Below are 20,554 nucleotides of genomic sequence, written 5' to 3'. Positions count from 1 at the left end.
AATTATCGACTTCTGTCTTGTCGTCTTGATTTCGATAGAATTGACATACCCGTGGTTGGTATTTGTACTTGGATATATTATTGGCGTACCCACTGTGGTACTTAACTTATTGATATTTGTTGGCATACCCACTGTTGGTATTGTGATGTGATACTTGTTGGCGTACCCCGTTTTGGTACTTGTGATATTGAACTTGATCGATTTACATATGCATTGAACACATTCTCTCATATTCATGCATGACCGATACCCGGTGATGATCCGGTATTGTTGATCGAGCGAAACTGATAATTGATAAACTCTTTTACTTGAGTGATTGTAAAAAGGACGATGTCCGAAGATCCATTCCGGAATCGTTGATTACATGAAACTAATATTTCGATGAACTATTTTTACTTGAGTGATTGTGAGAAGGACAATGTCCGAGGTTCAATTTTGAAATCATTGATTGTGTAAAACTGATATTTGACAGACTCTTTTACTTGAGTGACTGTGAGATGGTTGATGTCCGATGAGCTATTCCGGCATCGTTGTTGCATGGCCGATTCCGATGTTATTCTGGAATCGTTGTTAGTGCATGGACTCCGCGGGTCCCCCAGGGTGGTGCCAGTGAGGCTCCTCCTGTGAGCAATTAGCCAAGGTCCCGTCTATCTTTTGGGCAAAGATCTGGGACGGGTGGCACTTAGACCTCACGAGTCACACTGGGTTGTGCCACCGAGACGTCGATATTTCCGTCCGGAGTACATTTGTACACCTCATTTGCATGGCATAGCATCACATTCATACCATTATTGCACTGCATTGCATATGACTTGATTGAGATGTTTGATGATTGGATTGGATCAGATATACTTAGACTTGACATATTCAGGTTTAGATGCTTTACATAGGTGGTGTCGGATACTCGGTTGTGACTATATTGTCTCATGCTTGTTTAGTTTATTAGCTTATCTGCTTTATCTTCTGAATTGTGTTAACTATACTTAGTCGGCCGATGATGCCTACCAGTACTGTTGATTGTACTGACCTGTACTTGCTGCATTCCTTTATAAATGCAGAGTACCAGGACGGTTCTACTTCTGTGACCCATGGCTGATCGACTCTTCAGCTTTCTCTCGAGTTTCCAAGGTGAGCGTGGATTCCGCTGACCTTGAAGACCTTCCTATCGCATATCTTACTTTTATTTCAGAGACATAGACATTATGTATTAGTATTCCAGATTGTATTATTCACCTTAGATGCTTTTGTATTATTTAGAGTAGACCCTGGGGTATTTACTGTCTTCCGCACTTTTTACTACTATCTATCTAGTGAGACTTACGTAATTGTTCTATTCCGCTATTTTAAATTCATTCTTCGTGTAATTATTCGTTGTTGGGATGAGGGTTCGCTTACTGAGGTGGGAAGGTAAGTGCCCGCATGACCTAAGCAAAATGGGTGGTGACATTTTCGATGTGTGTTTAGTTCAGATGGCGTGTTTTGCTATTTGAGTCTGTAAAAATGCGATCTTTTGTCATTTTTTGGTCTGTTTTGATAGTTCTTGTTTTGAGTAACGACAGTTTGGATGGATACTGAGTTTCTAGTTTTGAACTTGTTTGAGTGTGATTCTTAAAAAGAATATTTCTTGTTGTTGATTTTCAATATCTACACTTCGGGACGATAATACAATACCAGATACATGTTGAACGAACCTAAGAACTTCGATCTACTTAGACTTTATATTTGTTTTAAAAAATCTATTAAATATATATAAATATTTAGTTGATACTAGATGCAGATGTGACACAGAATGCACATGTGGCGCACGAGATGCACGTGTGATGCAAGCAAAAGCTAATTTTATTGAATATAATTGAGAGGTTTTATTATGGTTTAACTTTAGACCACTAATTTCATTAAGACACCCTGGTTGTTATTCGCTATTTCCTTGTATTACAAGTGTGAAAATAATGAATGCGTCAATTCCTATTTAAGATTCATTCCATCCATTTACGAGAAATGTGTAATTTGTGTGCATACTTGGCACGGGATTCTAACTACTCCTAAATTCACCGATCATTAAAATACAGTTAAAATAATCACATCTTCATTTTAACACCATCTATATCTAAACGTCGTCGTTTCAAGTTGATCAAAAAGAACAAAAAATGAGAGCACATCGAGAGTAATGACATCTTATCCTCACTGTACAACTGTTTAACACGCGTAATACATACCTTTTTTTAGAAAATGTTAAAATTACTCTCGACATTATTGAAAAGACGAAAAGTCCCCCTTAAAATGTATATTTCTTGCTGTATATTTTCAATATCTACACTCCAGGGGAGGACTACAATACATATACATGTTTAAATGAGCCAAATAACTTCGATTTGCTTAGACCTTATATTTGTATTAAAAAGTCTATTAAATATATATAAATATTTAATTGATACCAGATGCATGTGTGACACACTGAATGCACACGTGGCACACGAGATGCACGTGTGACGCATAAAAAATTAATTTTATTGAATATAATTGAGACATCTTATTAAGTTTTGGCTTTAGGGCCGAGGCCACCAATTTCATTGAGACATCCCTAGTTGTTATTCCCTATTTCCTTGTGTCAAAGGTGTGAAAATAATGAATGCGTCAATTCCTATTTTAGATCCGTTCCATCCATTATGAGAAATGTGTAATTTGTATGCATACTTGGCACGAGATTCTAACTACTCCTAAGTACACTGATCAATAAAAGAAATTCTAAAAAATCACATTTTCTCATGTGAACGCAGTTTATATTTAAACGTCGTCATGTCAAGTTGGCTAGAACAAAAAATGAGAGCGCCTCGAGAGCAAATGACATGCATCTTATCCTCACTGTACAACTGTTTAACACGAGTAATATATTCTCTTTTTGGGAAACGTTAAAGTTACTTCTGACATTATTCAAAAGACAAAAAAGTCCCTCTTAAAAAGGCATATTTCTTGCCGTAGATTTCCAACATCTGCACTCCAGGGCGGAGCTACAGTATCAGATACAGATTCGGACCAACCCAAAACTTTTAACTTAAACCCTATATTGGTATTAGAAATTCATTTAAAAAGTATAACTATTTAATTATGAAGCCGATAACGAAAACAAACTATAAATTCAATGATAAATCCAAAATTCATAAACCTCAAATCATGAATAAGTCTTGATCTGCTCTTTGTTCCAAAGGAAAATAGAGTTGAATGGAAAGTGAAAAAAAAAGTGTGTAAAGTCGCAAACTTATAAAACCATATACTCTTAAGAACTTTTGTCAGGAAGCGCTTTGTCCCTTCTCGAATGGGACTTCAGATGCGAATTAGTATTTAGTCGGGTCTTTATTCGAATACCGGTCACCGGGTGAAAGATACAAGACATATAGTATATGTATGTAGCACGAGATTCTAATTACTCTTAAATACATCGATTATTAAAAAATATTTAAAAAGACTACATTTGCTCGTGTGAACGCCATCTATATCTAAACATCGTCATTTGTAGTTGATAAAAAGAAAAAAATTGAGAGCGCCTCGAGAATAAATGACATTTTATCCTCACTGTACAACTGTTTAACACGCGTAATATATTCTTTTTTTGGAAAACAGAGTTGAATGGAAAAAAAAAAAAGTTTAGTCGGAACTCACAATAGATACCAGACAAAGGAAAAAGAAAAAGGTTTAGTCGGATCTCCCTATAGATATCAACACTGGGTGAAAAAATAAAACACATGAAGTATATGTACGTGGGAAAAAAGAGAAATAAAGAAAGAGGTAGCCTAAAATTTACTGATCCCCAAGTCCACTTCACTTCTCTACTCTTTCTCTCTCATCATAAGACCCCCTTTCTCTCTCTCTCTCTCTCTTTACAAAGTGGGAAAAAAAAACATCTCTATGTAGCTTTCATCAAATTTGCAACTCTCACTTCCATTTCTTCTCCCAATTCTAAACACCAAATAAATCCAACACACATTCTTGAAAAAAACTTCTCCTTTTTTATGCTATAACAAAACCAAGCGGTGCCCAACTATAAAAATGCCAGCCCAGAAACGCTATTTCCTTGTATTACAAGTGCGAAAATAATGAGTGCGTCAATTCCTATTTCAGATTCGTTCCATCCATTTATGATAAATGTGTAATTTGACGTGCATACCTGGCACGAGATTCCAACTACTCCTAAATACACCTATCATTAAAAGGAATTTAAAAAAAAAATCACATCTTCTCGTGTGAACGCCATCTATATCTAACTGTCGTCATTTCAAATTCATAAAAAGAACAAAAAATGAGAGCTCCTCAAGAGTAACTGCCTTCTTATTCTCACTGTACAACTGTTTAACACGCATAATGTATTCCATTTTTGGAAAACGATAGAATTACTTTCAACATTATGGAAGTGGGACTGACCCTGAAGCCTTTGATGAGTATTTCTCTTTGTTACTTGGGAACTTTTTACTATGCATGTTTAATTTCGTGTTTTTTTTTTTACTGTTGGGTTTGTTACTTTCTATACTTTTCGATGTGCGTTTAGTTCAAATGGCGTGTTTTGCTATTTGGGTCGGTAAAAAAGCCATATTTTATCGTGTTTTGGTCAGTTTTGATAGTTCTTGTTTTGAGTAACGGCGGTTTGGATGGATGCAGAGTTAGAGTTTCTAGTTTTGAACTTGTTTGAGTGTGATTCTTAAAAAGCATATTTCTTGCTGTTGATTTTCAATATCTACCACTGAGGACCTGATTAAAATACCAAATACGTGTTGAACGAACCCAAGAACTTCGATCTGCTTAGACTTTATATTTGTTTTAAAAAATCTATTAAATATATATAAATATTTAGTTGACACTAGATGCATGTGGGACACACAAAATGCACATGTGGCGCACGAGATGCACGTGTGACCCAAACAAAAGCTAATTTTATTAAATATAATTGAGATGTTTTATTAAGGTTTGACTTTATACCACTAATTTCATTAAGCCACCCTGGTTGTTATTCGCTATTTCCTTGTATCAGAAGTGCAAAACATGAATGCGTCAATTCCTATTACAGATTCATTCCATCCATTTACGAGAAATGTGTAATTTGTGTGCATACTTGGCACGGGATTCTAACTACTCCTAAATTCACCTATCATTAAAATACATGTCACGACCCAATTTCACAAAGTGGCGCGGGCACCTACCTATCCTACCTCGGTAGGCGAACCCTTAATTCAATCTTCACAAACACAGTATATATAGTGGAAGAAAATAAGCAACGAAGCCTGTCATTCGAATATATAATAAATGTGGAAGTAATTATAAACCACCCCGATCTCGTTCGGTCATACAAGAGCACTAACTAAATACTACAAGTCCGAAGATGAAAAAGTCTCAAAATACAAGCGTCTCGAAAATAGAGTAAGACAAGTAGGTAAGGGAAAAAACATCCGGGGCGTGCCGCCGTCATCGTGCTCACCCCGGAATGACTTACATCACCTCGCCGAATAGCCGCGAGGGGAAAGGAGGAACACATTTAATGCTCTGCATCCATAAAAGAATGCAGCAAGCGCAGGCCATTATAAAACAACGATATTGGTAGGTATCATAGGCCGACTAAGACTAGTTGACATATATAAAGACAATAAGGTAAAAGAAAACAAGTAAACGATAGAATACAAGTCATGATTTTCCATGTAATCACCGTTCATATCCAACCTTATGTTATAGCAACTAATCTCAATTGTTCCAACCATTCAAATATATCAAACAAGTCTACTAGTACGATCCAAACAACGTAGTCTAACTCACAAACAACCAAGAAGTATAACCAACACCATAACCAAGTCATAATCAACCAAGAAGTATAATTAAAGCAATGCAATATGAGGTATGAATGCAATGCGATGCAATGCAACACTTGCACTCTTGTACTCCGACGGCGGAATACCTCTACGCCTTGGCAAAAGATAACCCATGAGGGACCCGCGAAGTCCAAGCACCGTCACTCCGCACACAGCTCAGAGGACCAAATATCCGAAAGTCTCATAATATTAGTGTTCCATATCAATCACTCAGGACATAGTCCAGAGATGACTCAATATCAAATATGTCTTAGAAGAATATCGATCACTCCGCACACAGCCTAGAGATGACTCGTATCAATATGTCTCATATCAGTCACTCCGCACACAGCCCAGAGATGACTTAGTATCCAATGCAATAATGTATGAAGCAAGAATATGATGCAAGTACAATATCAATGAATCATATTAACCAACCGTTCCCCGAAGGGGCGCACAAGTAATATCAGCATCAAGGAAACGAGATAAACCACACAGGAGTCACAACTCTCAATTTTACTAATAATCAAGTCTCACAATATCAAATTCATCAATGTTTCCTTTTCATTTCTATGATCAGTACCAATCACAAGGCCTAACAATATAGTATCAGTATTTCCATCTCGGTCATTCCGTGTCACAAAGCCTAGGGTGACTCAATAATCAATATGCCATGAATATGAGTATGAATATAGGACAATGCAACTATAAACCGTGAATAATCTTAAGTTTCAAGTCGTGCCAAACATAGCCCACCAATATCACAAATGATACACATCCGTGTCATACAAAGCGCACCAATATCATTAGTAATGATCCAAACAAAAGAATCATAATGAATATCCAATTTCCATGACAATAAGGGCCAAATATCCCAAAATTGCTATACGAATAACAAGGCATACACTAAGTATTAGTATCAATATCAGGTAATTCCGTCCTTCCATTTGACTTCCAATTCACAAACAATCCACCAATTTATACACAACGTACCAAACAAGGTCCTATGGAGTCTACAGGCCACAAGCTCGATCAAACAAGTCACAAGCAATACCAAACCCTAAGACAACATCTATCGCAAACTTCATATCTAAATATACGCTTCGCTAGTCGAAGTCTCACCACAAATGTAAGCTGTAACCTACCTGGAATGCCGAACAGCAAATCACGGACCACGAGCTAATTCCTTGCCCTCACGGTGAGTCTCACACAATCAAACTCTAACCAAATAGAGATTCTATGTAAGAATACGAGAAGAGCAACACCCATATTGGTTATATTCTATTCGGGTGAAACCCGCTCTTTAATTTAGGAAAATAGGACTTAAGGGTAAAACGGATATTTTATGATCAAAATACCAATTTCAACACCAATTAACCCAAACCCATCATTAAAATCAAATGAATGTTAAACTAATCCTCAAAATCCTTATTATATTAAAAAAACCCCAATTTGGGTCTAAGAACCCTAATTTTTATTCAAGAATTTCTATGGAATAATCATGGGTTATTGATTACTAAGCATGGAAACATGATAATCTATCATAAACATCAACAATTTCATCATTAAACTCCATCTATTCATCAATTTCGTTTTTAACACTTTTTCTCCCAAAACCCATGAAAACCCTCTTTGATTTTAGTTATACTAGGTTAGAATCATGCAATAATAAGTTCTAGTCATCAAATCCATGCTTAATAGAGCTAATCCAATCCAACAAATCAAGATTTTTTTAACCACAAGTTCATTTTAGAAGAAAACCCCAAAACCCAATTTTTTTTAACCACAAGTTCATTTTAGAAGAAAACCCCAAAACCCACTTAGCCTTCATACTCTTAGGAAGAATCTTAGCATAGATTAATGGTTAAGAGAAGTGAATAGATGATTCTAAGGTCAAGGATGTTACCTTTGTGAAGAACTAGTGAAAACCCTCTCAAAATCGGCTCCCCAAGCTTAGAGATATGAAAATGAAATAATGACTTAAGGTTGGTGCTTTAACACTTATTAACATCAGATTCTGCTCGTCAACCGCTTCGGCGGCCACTCGGCCGCTTCTGCGGCCACCAGACACCAGAATTTTTCTGGTGTCTTACAAACTTGGAATTATCACTCGGAACCATCCCGGAACCGCCTAGACACAAATCAAATATGCAGATATACATAAAAACGTGCTACGAACGCACTCGTGGCCTTGAAATTCCCATCGGAGGTCTCGTTGACCGAGTCAATCCCCGATACCTCAAAACTAACTTTCCAACCCAAGTCCCAAAATGCCCCCGAGTGCATTGGGAGCCTAACCGAATGTACACACAAGTCCTAAACGACTATAAGGACCTCTCGAAATTGAAAAATATCCGAAAAAGGTCCGTTTACCGAAAAGTCAACTATGAGTCAAACAATTTTCATTTAAAAGCCAAATTTTCCAAAAATCACATCAACACTCACTCCAATGCCTAAGGAACCATGCCACCTATCCCCGCGGGTCAAAATGGTACTAATAAGGCTCGGGGATGAGTTAACGGGGCAAAATGGTCAAAAATGCAATAACGACCGAACGGGTCGTTACAATACAGTTAAAATAATCACATCTTCGTTTTAACACCATCTATATCTAAACGTCACCGTTTCAAGTTGATCAAAAAGAACAAAAAATGAGAGCTCCTCGAGAGTAAATGATATCTTATCCTCATTGTACAACTGTTTACCACGCGTAATATATATATATATTTATTTATTTTTTGGAAAAAGTTAAAACTACTCTAGACATTATTGAAAAGACGAAAAGTCCCTCTTAAAATGGTATATTTCTTGTTGTAGATTTTCAATATCTACACTCCGGGACGGGACTACAATACCAGATACGTGTTTGAACGAGCCCAATAACTTCGATTTGCTAAGAGCATATATTTGTATTAAAAAGTCTATTAAATATATATATAAATATTTAATTGATACTAGATGCATGTGTGACACACAGAGTGCACACATGGCACACGAGATGCACGTGTGACGCAGAAAAAAACTAATTTTATTGAATATAATTGAGACATTTTATTAAGTTTTGGCTTTAGGGCTGAGGCCACCAATTTCATTGAGACACCGCTGGCCGTTATTCCCTATTTCCTTGTGTCAAAAGTGTGAAAATAATAAATGCGTCAATTCCTATTTTAGATCTGTTCCATCCATTTACGAGAAATGTGTAATTTGTATGCATACTGGCCATGAGAAGTACACTGATCATTAAAAGAAATTTTAAAAAATCACATTTTCTCATGTGAACGCAATCTATATTTAAACGTCGTCATGTCAAGTTGGCTAGGACAAAAAATGAGAGCACCTCGAGAGCAAATGACATCTTATCCTCACTATACAACTATTTAACACGCGTAATATATTCTCCTTTTGGAAAACGTTAAAGTTACTTTCAACATTATTCAAAAGACAAAAAAGTCCGTCTTAAAAAGGGCATATTTCTTGCCGTAGAATTCCAACATATGCATTCCAGGGCGGAGCTACAATATCAGATACGAATTCGGACCAACCCAAAACTTATGCTTAAACTCTATATTTGTACTAGAAAATTCATTTAAAAAGTATAAATATTTAATTACGAAGCCGATAACGAAAACAAACTATAAATTCAATAATAAATCCAAAATTCATAAACTTCAAATCATGAATAAGTCTTGATCTGCTCTATGTTCCAAAGGAAAACAGAGTTGAATGGAAAGTGAAAAAAAATTGTGTGTAAAGTTGCAAACTTATAAAACCATATACTCTTAACAACTTTTGTCAGGGAGCGCTTTGTCCCTTCTGTGACGGGATTCAGATGCGAATTAGTATTTAGTCGAACCTTTATTCAAATATCGGGCACCGGGTGAAAGATACAAGACTTGTTGTATATGTATGTGGCACGAGATTGTAATTACTCCTAAATACATCGATTATTAAAAAATATTTTAAAAAATTACATCTTCTGGTGTGGATGCCATCTATATCTAAACGTTGTCGTTTGAAGTTGATAAAAAAATGAGAGCACCTCGAGAATAATTGACATCTTATCCTCACTGTACAGCTTTTTAACACGCGTAATATATTTTTTTTTTTTTTTTGGAAAATGTTAAGAGTTACTTTCGACATTATTCAAAAGACAAAAAAATCCCTCTTAAAAAGGCACATTCTTGAGGTATTATTTTCAACACATGCCGCGAAACTACAATATCATATATGGATTGAGATGAACCCAATAACTTTTGTTTAAATCCTGTATTTGTATTAGATGATAATCAATTAAATACGTATAAATATTTAATTAAGCACCTAGTAACTAAGACGAATTATGAATTTGATGATAAATCTAAAACCCACAAACTTTAAATTCTGAATACATCTTAATCTGCCGTTCATTCCAATGAAAAAAGAAGAAGAGTTAAATATAAAAAGGAAAAAAGAAAAAGAAAAAGGTTTAGTCAGATCCCACTATAAATACTCAACAAAGAAAAAAGAAAAAAGTTTAGTCGGATTTCACTATAAATACCGAACACCGAGGGGAAAAAACAAAAGCATGTAGTACATGTATGTGCAGCGAAAGGGTGAAAAACAAAAGAAGAACAAAGCAGCTCAAAAAATTACTCATCCAAGTCCACTTCGCCTCTCTCTCTCTCTCTCTATAAAGTGCAAAACAAAACAGCTCTATAACTTTCATCAAATTTACAACAACACTCTCTACTTTTCCTTCTCCCAATTCCAAACACCATATAAAACCAACACACATTCTTGAAAAAACAACTCCTTTTCTCTGCTAAACGGTGCCCAACAACAAAAAAATGCCAGCCCAGAAACGTTTTTTATCGAATTATAATCAAGATGATAACAACAATGATGATGAAATTAATCAACAACAGCGTCGTGGTCGGAAACAATCTCGACGAGTTATAGAAGAAGAAGAAGAACAACAAGAACAAGTTGAGGAACAACAAGATGAAGATGAAGATGAAGATGAGCAAGAACAAACCCAAGATGATGTTGATGGTGATGATGATGATGATGATAAAGAGGGAATTAATCAATCTACTGATGATGGTTATATATCTTTAAACACTTTTTATGTGTACCCAAATTCTCAAATCTGTGGTTATTACATTGGTTTTTACTGTTATGACTAATATGTGTATGTGTGTGTGCGTGTGTTTTTTTAATCGTGCATTGATTTTATTTGTTGTTTTGATTGTTTGTTGCAGATTCTGATGGAAGTGGCACTGACCCTGAAGCCTTTGATGAGTAAAATTCTCTCTCTCTCTCTCTCTCTCTTTTCTCTTAATTTTTTTATCTATGCATGTTTAATTTCGTGTTTATTTTACTGTTGGGTTTGTTATTTTCTATCTTTTTTGATGTGTGTTTAGTTCAGATAGCGTGTTAAGCTATTTGGGTCGGTAAAAATGTGATCTTTTGTCGTTTTTTTGGTCTATTTCGACAGTTCTTGTTTTGAGTAGCGGCGGATTTGATGGATGTAGAGTTTCTAGTTTTGAACTTGTTTGAGTGTGATTTTTACTTTGGTGAAGGTTTTGATGCACTTGTGTTGCTTGATTTAATGCGCGAGTCATTTCTGCATGCGGTCGGTTAGTTTAATATCTGGGCTTCTTGGAAGAGTTTTTTTCTATAAGTAGAATGATTGTGAATTTGGAAATGCTATTTGGGTATTGTTTTTGACTGTTGAGTTGTAAAGAATCCATTTTTATAACTTACTTCTTACCCCTCTTTGATTACATCACATTGCATTACTTATATTCTCAATCTTTACATATCTAGAGTTTGCCCAAAGAGTGAGGGCAGTGGTGTAAACCAGAAATTTTCTTCTTACCAAACTTCTTTCAAATATGTAGATGGTCATAAAGATTTATGTATATAAGGATGTAAACATGTAATGTCAGCCATGCGCATGCATGTATTTTGTCGAGCTTCTGTACTTCACTGCCTTGTATGGTATGACCTTATCAGTCTAAGCCTACAATCTTGATCTTCCCTTCTATCTTCTTACTTTCTTGAGCCAGAAAATAATATGATTCTTCTTTTAGTGATTATTCATTTTAGAGATGATCCAGGATTAAAACTTGAAGGATTCAACTTTCAAGATTCTTAGCATTACACTCTTTGTACTTTCCAAAATATCGTTTCAATTTCAATTTTTATTGAAATTGTAGTGATTTTTCACATATATATATCGATACTTTGTGTCAACAGTTACCGGGTTCTATTGAACCCCTTGCACAAACGCTCCATCCGCCACTGTTTCATTTGGCATTTTGGTAAATGCTTCTATTTCGTGGAGCGTGGTAATGGTTTTGGTTGCATCAGTTCAACATGAGATATGTCGCAGCTTGATATTTCAGTTTCTGATGTATGAAGTTAGGCACTTAACTTCAGCATAAACTAACTCCCGGGGACGTCCTGAAGAGTCCGGAGAATTATATTTTGAAAATTTTGGACTTTTCAGTTGTTCTAGCAGGCCACTACTGCTGCTCATAATTTTGTGTTCATCCTCAAATATTCACCTTGGACGTACCTATAATTTCATGTATATATCGTCATAGACATTAAAATAGGCACCTTTTCCTGACTTAGTTTTCCAGAGTTGTTGTGTGAAGGCCATTCAAGATGGGGTGTTCTATTTATTGTGTTTGTCCTTCAATTAATGTAGTGCTTCAAATCTGTCCTCTTTTGGGATATATGTCACTGTTGACTATTATCTAGATAATAAGGTAGTCACTTAATTTGCCAGAGGTTGGTATGGTCGTTATCCTATTATATCTCTGGATCTGGCCATGCAGGCTAAAACTTTTCGCCCATATAAAGCCATTACTTCGATTGAGCATTCAGGGTATGCTTTTTTCTTACTGTAAGACTTGTGAATATGAATTACAAAATGCTCAATAATATAGTTGATCATGAAATATACGGTCAGGTTTGTGCATGACCAAATAAGTTGTCTGTACTATGTGTAAGATATCTTATTGATAAGAATATCTGTCTTTTAGTGTCAGGAATTAGTTGTCTCAACATCTTTGATAACTGCAATTGGAAAGTCTGATACTTTGCAGTGAAAGTTACTAGTTCAAGGTTCCTTGGATTTTTACAATGAAATAACTTGTTAACTTTTGTCCTATTTACTTAGTAATGAAAAAGCAGTTATGCTAGATGATTACTATAAAGTATAAGGTGGCACCATTTTTTTCTTAACATAATGCTCAATTAGGTTGTCATCTTGCATGCTGAACTGAAAGTTAAAATGTACAAATTTCCAGAAGTTATTCTCTCGAATTTAGAACCTCTTGATCTTACTGATTATCATGAGATTCTAGACAGTACCTTTTCTATATCATCTTCTTGGTAAAATGATCTGCAAAATGCATCATCTCAATTTTTCTGTGTATTTGATGCAGTTTTGTAACTTTATGGTCTTTCCCTGCCTGCAGGTTGATCGCTGTGTCACGATCTGAGATTCGCACCAATGTACAATGTCCTATATGCTTAGGTATTCTTTATTCATTTATTGTATTATATTTGAATATTTACAGCTTCGAGTTTTTTGCTAGGATTTCGATGAGAGAAGTTTTTTCGCACAATTATTTCAAGCTCGTAAAGATCTAGAATGTCCTATATGTCTAGGTATATTTGCTTTCACATCATTCTATGTTTTTAATGTTCTATAATTTGGTTATCCAATCCAAAACTGTTGTGATATTTGTGGATTTTACCATTTAACTTCGCTGTTTATGCATAAGTTTGTTTTTCAAGAATTTTCTCCTCAAAATATCCCCTTTATTTTTATTCGTTTTCCTGCACCCTTATGAGGGGATTTTAGCAGATGATTCAGGATTATGAAAAAAAGCTGATATTTTCCCGAAGTTAAAAGTTGAAGAGATATATCAGTGGTGATTTTCCATATCTAGTGCAAACTTTTTCTTTGAGACTCTAGCACCATGACAAATACCTGAGCGATAAAATGTTGTTAGGTGGTTGATCAAACTTGACAGGCTTTGGGCTATTTCTAATTGTATGGAAGAAACAGGGATCAAAAGAAGACACCTAATTGGATTTGTTTCAGTTATAATATTTACCAGGCCAGTCATGTATAATTGGCCGGTATTTGTCAGTCTAGAATTGTGTCAATCCCTGACGTGTGATCCTCAAGATTCTCATTCTAGTTATTCTCAAATTTCCAGTAACCATTGATTTGAATTGTCAGTTTGATACAAGCGTGAACTTTCTTGGATGAATTGTGTATTCAATTATACTCAGTTGAATAATCTTCAATATGCTTTAGTTAGGGTAAGTTATATGTATTGCACCTGATTGAATTATGGTTTAGGGATGATGAGGGTCCTATATGGGCTTACATTAGTAATATCAGAATTTTCTTTCTTTTGGTTGTCCATCATAAAGAAGGTATCAACAGTGGTCCTGCACAATTTGGTGCGGTACTAGTTTAAGCTTGTGCTGGTGGCTCTAAAGCCCCTTCTGCAACTGTGCAGGTAGCCAGACAAAGTTAAGGATGACAAAGCAAAGTCATTCTAGTGATGATACCCTCATTTGATGTGAATTTATATACAACGTGGAGCAGAAACTTTCTAGAGACTTGAAAGAAGTAGCTTCTATTTCCTTGTGATGAGAACAGCTTTAATACATGTCTGCTATCAAATTACCTGATATTTGGTTGAAATCCTACTCCCTCCACCCCGTTTCATTTCCCATTTCCTGTGGTCCGACCTGACAATGGCACCTAGGCATTGAGTGCTTTTGCTGAGACGGATGGAGTACGTCATTTTGAAAACTGCCACAAATCTATAATCTCTTTCCTTTTCTGGGAAGTCTGTCAAGGTGTGACAGACTATAATCTTACAGATGTCAGAGTTTAAATGTTTGGTTTGTTGTGACAAAAGGGGATACTTGAAAATAAATGTTTATTACTCTGAAACACGGGTAAAATGTGAGAAAGTTCTATATCAAAAACGAATCCAGGTTCTTCTCCCAAAAAATAATTCATTTACTTTTCGTTTGGAGCTTTGATGAGAGAATTTCTCAAGATGATGCTCTGTCCTTCCTCCCCTGAGTTTTATCATGGTAACTTGTGAAGTTGTCTTCTACCTCAGTTCTAAGTCAGAGGATTAAACTCTTAAGTGTATTTTGTTGTGCCTGTTATTATCATAAAGTTGAATACTACTTGACTATTCAGCAAGTCACCTGAGAAATCTCATTTTCTTATCCTTTCCATGTCTTCCAGCTAGAGCATCATATGAGCCTTTCTTATCAGCAGTATCTTCAAAAGAAACTTTTCTTTTTTCTCCTCAAACAGCAAGTAATAGTACTTCATGTTTTCTGCTAAAGAATGGGGAAACAAAACTGCCAAATACCTTCGTGAAAAAGGAAAAATACCAAATACAGGCTTCGATTGGTTTACTTTTATTTCGTCAGTATTTGCTGGTTACCCTTTGGACTTGGTTAACTTCACGAACAGCTAAATGACCATAATCTTCTCAATAACCAAGTTGTATTCCAGGTCATACCTTTTCCTATACACTATGAGGAGCCAATTATTTTTGTTTTTGTTTTCGTTTTTTGCTTAGTCTCTATCAGCATATCCACATCTTTTACCAGTTCTTCTTTACACCAAAAATGAAATAAAATTAAACAGTACATCTTTATTTTCTGCACATTACTAGACTTATCTTCAAAACATCTTGCATGTCTTCCTTCCAAACGGTCTACCATATGCAAGCTGGGATAACTTGCCACTATTTTTTCTGCCCATTTTAATGCCTATGTTTGAAAATAAATCACTGCTGCACTGAAGTTCCACTGCTTAATACTAGATTTGATTATTAATGTGCTTTATATTGGTTGAAGACCACAGAGTCCAACAGTTTTTTAACCATTGGGTGTCTACATTGCATTCACAGGTATTATCAAGAGAACTCGGGTTGTGATGGGATGTCAACACCGTTTTTGCAGGGAATGCATAGATAAATCAATGAGACTTGGGTATGTAATGCATTAAAACAGTTTTGTGTTTTAACTAGTCTTTAGAATCCAAGAATTACCTGAAGATTACTATGGATTTTGCTTGTAATCGGCCCTTTTACAGGAATAATGAATGCCCTGCTTGTCGCATACATTGTGCTAGTCGACGGTCATTGAGAGATGATCCTGGATTTGATACTTTAATTGTGGCAATATATCCAGATGTTGAGAAGTACGAAGAGGAGGTATTTCCATGATGATAATATTGTGCAGCTTAATAAAACCCCTTCCCTCGCCCTGTATAACGAAAAAAAAAACAACGGCCACTAAGGAAAAAAGAAGAAATACAGAACCACTAGAGGCATGTATTCCGTTCCTCTTCCCTTTTGATGAAACTTGTCTGCTAATTGTGGAATTTTTTGTTTCAGGAACTTGTCTTTCTTGAAGAGGAACGGGTACTGAATGAGCAGGTTTGTTAAAGAAGAGCCTGAAATCCTCATTCTTGAATGGACATGTGTGCAATTGTTTGCATGTTTGTGCTTCTTGTTTGTGTGTACATAAGAGAATACACATACAGAGGTGATACATCAGTCATTACAGGTCCATGCATGTTGAAGATAGATATTATGAATTACTAGAACTTAATCTGTTGATGACGTTTTCTTTGTAATGTAATACATTCTGTTTTCTCCCCCTTATTAGTATTCTAAAAGATGTCATTCTATAAAAAATATTATATGGAAACTAAGACGCCTACTATGGCCAAATCACATCCTGCGTTCTCAGAAAATGATCTTAATGTGTCCGTCTATGCTTGTTGGTGACAGACTCCAAGTGCTCTAGTGACACATGTTAAACCAACTTTCTATCTTTTCCTCGTATTGAGAATCTGAGAATGAAATGGAAGATTGTTTTACCATTGTTTGTGAAACACGTGTTTTCAGATGTTATAATATGCCTATCCGATGGTCCAATTTAGTGTAATATTGTATTCTGTGCAAATAAACTGTTAATTAAAATGGACGTAGATATAAATTTTTCTTTCTGATTGACACTTCATTACATGCCTTATGTTTTGTTGGACAGATTCAATCAAAAATTGCCAAAATATCTGAACGCCAATCTGAAGCATTAATTAAGAGGCGGAAAGGTGGTAAAGACATAGCTGCTCCCTCTGCACAAAGAACATCTCGCAACTATCCCAATGCTTATTCAAGAAGAAAAAGAAACAGTCAGGGCAACACAGAACCTGAGCGATCTGATCCAAATGAGAGTGAAAATGATGATCATGATGAGAACAAAGATTCTTCACCCCTTAAGGACGAGCGTGGAACACAAACCAAGTTCAGGAAACGCAGGAAGCGCAAAGGAGCTCCAATTACCCAGACTTCTCCTTCAGCTGTGAGTCCAGACGGTGGGCCCATTGAAACTACTGCAGTACAACTACCCAGAGACACCCTAAGTAACTCTCCTGCACCTGCTTTGAAGCCTGAAACACTTACTTGGGGAAGAGGCGGTGTTCGAAGCCACAGTCGACATGGCAGTGCCAGTGGTAGCAGAAATGCTCGTAACACTCGATTATCTAAGTTAGTTGATTATCTTGAAAGTGCGCAAGCAAATGATCATGAGGTAATAGATTCTCTCTTGGGATTTTTTTCATTTTTGGCCCGTCGGCCAAAATTAATTACGGGCGCTAGCCGAAATATACAAAACCTATACACTGATTATGTATATTTATGTATATTATATGTATATCAAATGTATATTTATACTTACTATACAAAACCTATACATTTTCTGGCTATTCTGTAAATTAGATAACCGAAAGGCATTGGACAGTAATTATCTCTCTCTATCTAAGCATGCTTATTCATCTGATTCAAGAATGATATCGCCCTAGATTCTTTATAACATCTGTAAATGAGATGTGTCATAATTCATGAGCTGTCTGGTTCTTTCAATGGTTATTTGTCCGTAATTCACCGTTCTTATTTTGCAGTTAAATATCCATCTAGAGCTTATTCCATTAGACAAACAAACGACACCAAGTCTGAAAATGCCCCATCTCCTCTGCAGGCCAAGCACATCAGTTGGACACCTCTGTGAAGTAAGAGTTCCTTTCCGTCATACTTTACTAAGAACAGAAAAGAAATACTTTCCACTATCCTTCTCAATAATAGATATGAAACATAGTGATATGGGGGTCAAACTTTCCGGTGCTGCACAATCTTATCTCTTATCACATTGATATGCATTTCTGATTCAACTTTGATGTCTCAATAATGATGATGCATGTTTGTTGTTCTATGGTTATGCCTCTAAAAAATTTTCAATTAGGAATTGCTTCCATAAAATCTGCCAGGCTGTTCATTTTTCCGTTTTGCCTCAACGTTGATTTTTATAATGATATTTTGCATGCAGCTTGTTGCTCAGGAGACAAAATCACTAGCCAAAGATGTTGAATTACTGGCAGTGAAGGGAAATATTAACCAGTCAATCTTAAGGGATGCATCAAATATGCTATCTCGAGTTATCAATTGGTCCAATGTTCCTCTGCAACGCTTGGAAAGGCAAGAAACTGTGGGAGGAATCAGTTCCAGTTGCACTTTAAACCAGGATCTGGTGAGTTGGAGCTACAAATGAGGAATCACTCCAATTGGATTATTTTGAAAAGTTTATGTTTGTTGATGTTTCCATTAGTGTCCCACTTGAACGACCTTTTCTCTGTTCTTTCAGATCCTTGCGTACGTGCAAAAAAATTCTGAGGTATGATGATCATTCAGCTGATATGTGACGTCCTCAAGTCGGCTTTGTATAAGGATGGTGCAGGGGAGAAAAGGGGATAAGGGAACATATGGAAGCCAATATTTAAGAACTTTTTTTTGTTTTTCCTGAATAGCAGTTCTGCTAGTTTTCAGTTCTGGCCTATGATTTTTGGTTGTATAATGAGTTTAGTATCTTCTTTCTTTTTTCCTTTTCCTTTTACCCAAGTTTTGGTTTGTTTACAACAGTGTCATTTTGTTTTATCACCTAGGATTTTTAAATCTCAATTATTTTTAATATGAAAATTGCTACTGAGACTCTGTGCTGAGTTCATGTATTTGTATGAAATAAATATACTACTAGCTTTTCTGTATAATTGATAGTGTTTAGGCTCCCCCCTAACGTAGGTCCACATTTGCTTTCCCACTTCCTCTATAAGGGAAAAGGGTAAAAAAATACCCTTAAATTACTGAAAATGGAATGATTATGCCCTCCATTTATTTTTGGGTGCAAAATAACCCTTGCCGTTAGAAAAGTAGCTCATATTTGCTCTTACCTAACAGATTCCACAAGTCCACATCATATATAAACAAGGCCAAATCCATCGATAGATACGGTTCTTATCTATCTTTCACTTGAACACCTCAATTAAATTTTGTTTCATTTAGACACCTGAGGTAGGGTCTGACTATGCCATTTAGACATTTTTCACCGAATCAATCAATTTTATAAAGTGTGTGCAATACACTCGCTGCTGATGAATAAAATGAGGACATGTGTCTTTTTTAATTAAAAAAAACTATTTTAAAATATGTAATCACAAATTAAAAGTAATACTAAAAAAGAAAAAGAAAAACTTGATTTACACCAATCAGAAAAAGACACATTATTAACAAAAAGAAAAAGAAAAAAATGGCACATTGAAAATTTTGAAATGAATAGTTGTTCTTGGTGTTCTTCACCATCTTTATGTTATTCTTGTTACAACCACGATTTTAATCCAAATTTTCAAAAGAAACTCCTCCAAATTTGGTATAACTTGAGCTAAAGATTCCCACAAAGACCTAAAGATAATCCAACATTAATTTCTCAAAAATTTCATCAAATTAGTTAACCCATTTTATACCTTCAAGCTTTCTAAAGATTTTTTTTTTTTAAATCTTTTTGGAAATTTTATTTTTATTTTGTTAATTAAATAGATTTATCCAAAGAAAAATCATCTTTCTTGTCCTGTAAACGCTTAGGAGAGAGAGGGTGATGGCGGACTTGATTTTTTCCGATGAACAAGATAGCAATGGTGGAAGGTTTGCTAATGGTGGAAGGTTTGTTAAATGGAGAAGAAAGAGAAAAAAAAAAATAAAGAAGAAGAAGGAAATAAAAAGAATTAAAATCTATTTTTTGGACTCTTCACGCGCCAGTTTGGTGTGCAAATCACGTAAGTTGCTAAGTCAGTAAAAAGTATTTAAATGATATAGTCGGATCCTATCTCAATGTCTAAATAAAATAAAATTTAGTTAAGATGTTCAAGTAAATAAAATAGACGATCACCGATGTTATGATGAGTTTGACCTTTAAACAAACCCGCGTATGAGTCGTATCTAGTACTATTCGTTTATTGCTGAGTTGGAAATCAAGGTTGAAACAAAAAGAAAAAAGAAAGTTCCCCATGAATCTATCATCAACAGTTGGGGGGTACTTTTAACCCTTTGCCCCATTTTCCATTTCTACACCAAAACAAAAGAAGAAAAAAGTCTATATAGTTTCCACGTTAATCAATCTCTAAGGATTGGCATTCTGCATGGCCATTGTAAAAACATACACACACACACACACTATGAGAAAATTTCTAGTACTTATTTTAGTTGTTCACTCCACTTGATTGAAGAATTCAATGTAGGTCTTCAAATACGACGCCGTTTTTCCCATCTGTACTGAAAAAGGTTTTC

At 35.5% G+C, this 20,554-nt stretch overlaps 1 protein-coding gene across 2 annotated transcripts; it reads left to right on the top strand.

Moving 5' to 3' along the window:
• The first annotated feature begins 10,405 nt into the window (after nucleotides 1–10,405).
• Nucleotides 10,406–18,699, top strand: LOC132036459 (putative E3 ubiquitin-protein ligase RING1a). Of its 2 annotated transcripts, XM_059426810.1 has the most exons (11): nucleotides 10,406–10,910; nucleotides 11,069–11,108; nucleotides 13,301–13,337; nucleotides 13,421–13,493; nucleotides 15,785–15,866; nucleotides 15,970–16,090; nucleotides 16,274–16,315; nucleotides 16,932–17,474; nucleotides 17,845–17,952; nucleotides 18,267–18,467; nucleotides 18,582–18,699. In XM_059426810.1, the coding sequence occupies exons 1-11, from the start codon at nucleotides 10,655–10,657 to the stop codon at nucleotides 18,615–18,617; spliced, it is 1,539 nt and encodes a 512-aa protein (XP_059282793.1). In that variant the 5' UTR covers nucleotides 10,406–10,654; the 3' UTR covers nucleotides 18,618–18,699. The 2 variants fall into 2 exon arrangements, with proteins under 2 accessions (XP_059282793.1, XP_059282794.1); XM_059426811.1 differs by lacking the exon at nucleotides 13,421–13,493 and having other exon boundaries at nucleotides 10,407–10,910; nucleotides 13,301–13,359.
• Nucleotides 18,700–20,554: the final 1,855 nt, after the last annotated feature.

Source organism: Lycium ferocissimum, chromosome 11, assembly GCF_029784015.1.
Source record: "Lycium ferocissimum isolate CSIRO_LF1 chromosome 11, AGI_CSIRO_Lferr_CH_V1, whole genome shotgun sequence".
Lineage (NCBI taxonomy): Eukaryota > Viridiplantae > Streptophyta > Magnoliopsida > Solanales > Solanaceae > Lycium > Lycium ferocissimum.
Note: the sequence above shows the minus strand (reverse complement) of the source record. Positions and strands in the feature narration are given on the sequence as shown.

Coding starts and splice junctions, on each gene's coding strand:
- LOC132036459 (XM_059426810.1), top strand. CDS start 10,655: ATGCCAGCCCAGAAACGTTTTTTATCGAATTATAATCAAGATGATAAC. Junction 10,911..11,068: donor TAATCAATCTACTGATGATG/GTTATATATCTT, acceptor TGTTTGTTGCAG/ATTCTGATGGAAGTGGCACT. Junction 17,953..18,266: donor CAGTTGGACACCTCTGTGAA/GTAAGAGTTCCT, acceptor TTTTGCATGCAG/CTTGTTGCTCAGGAGACAAA.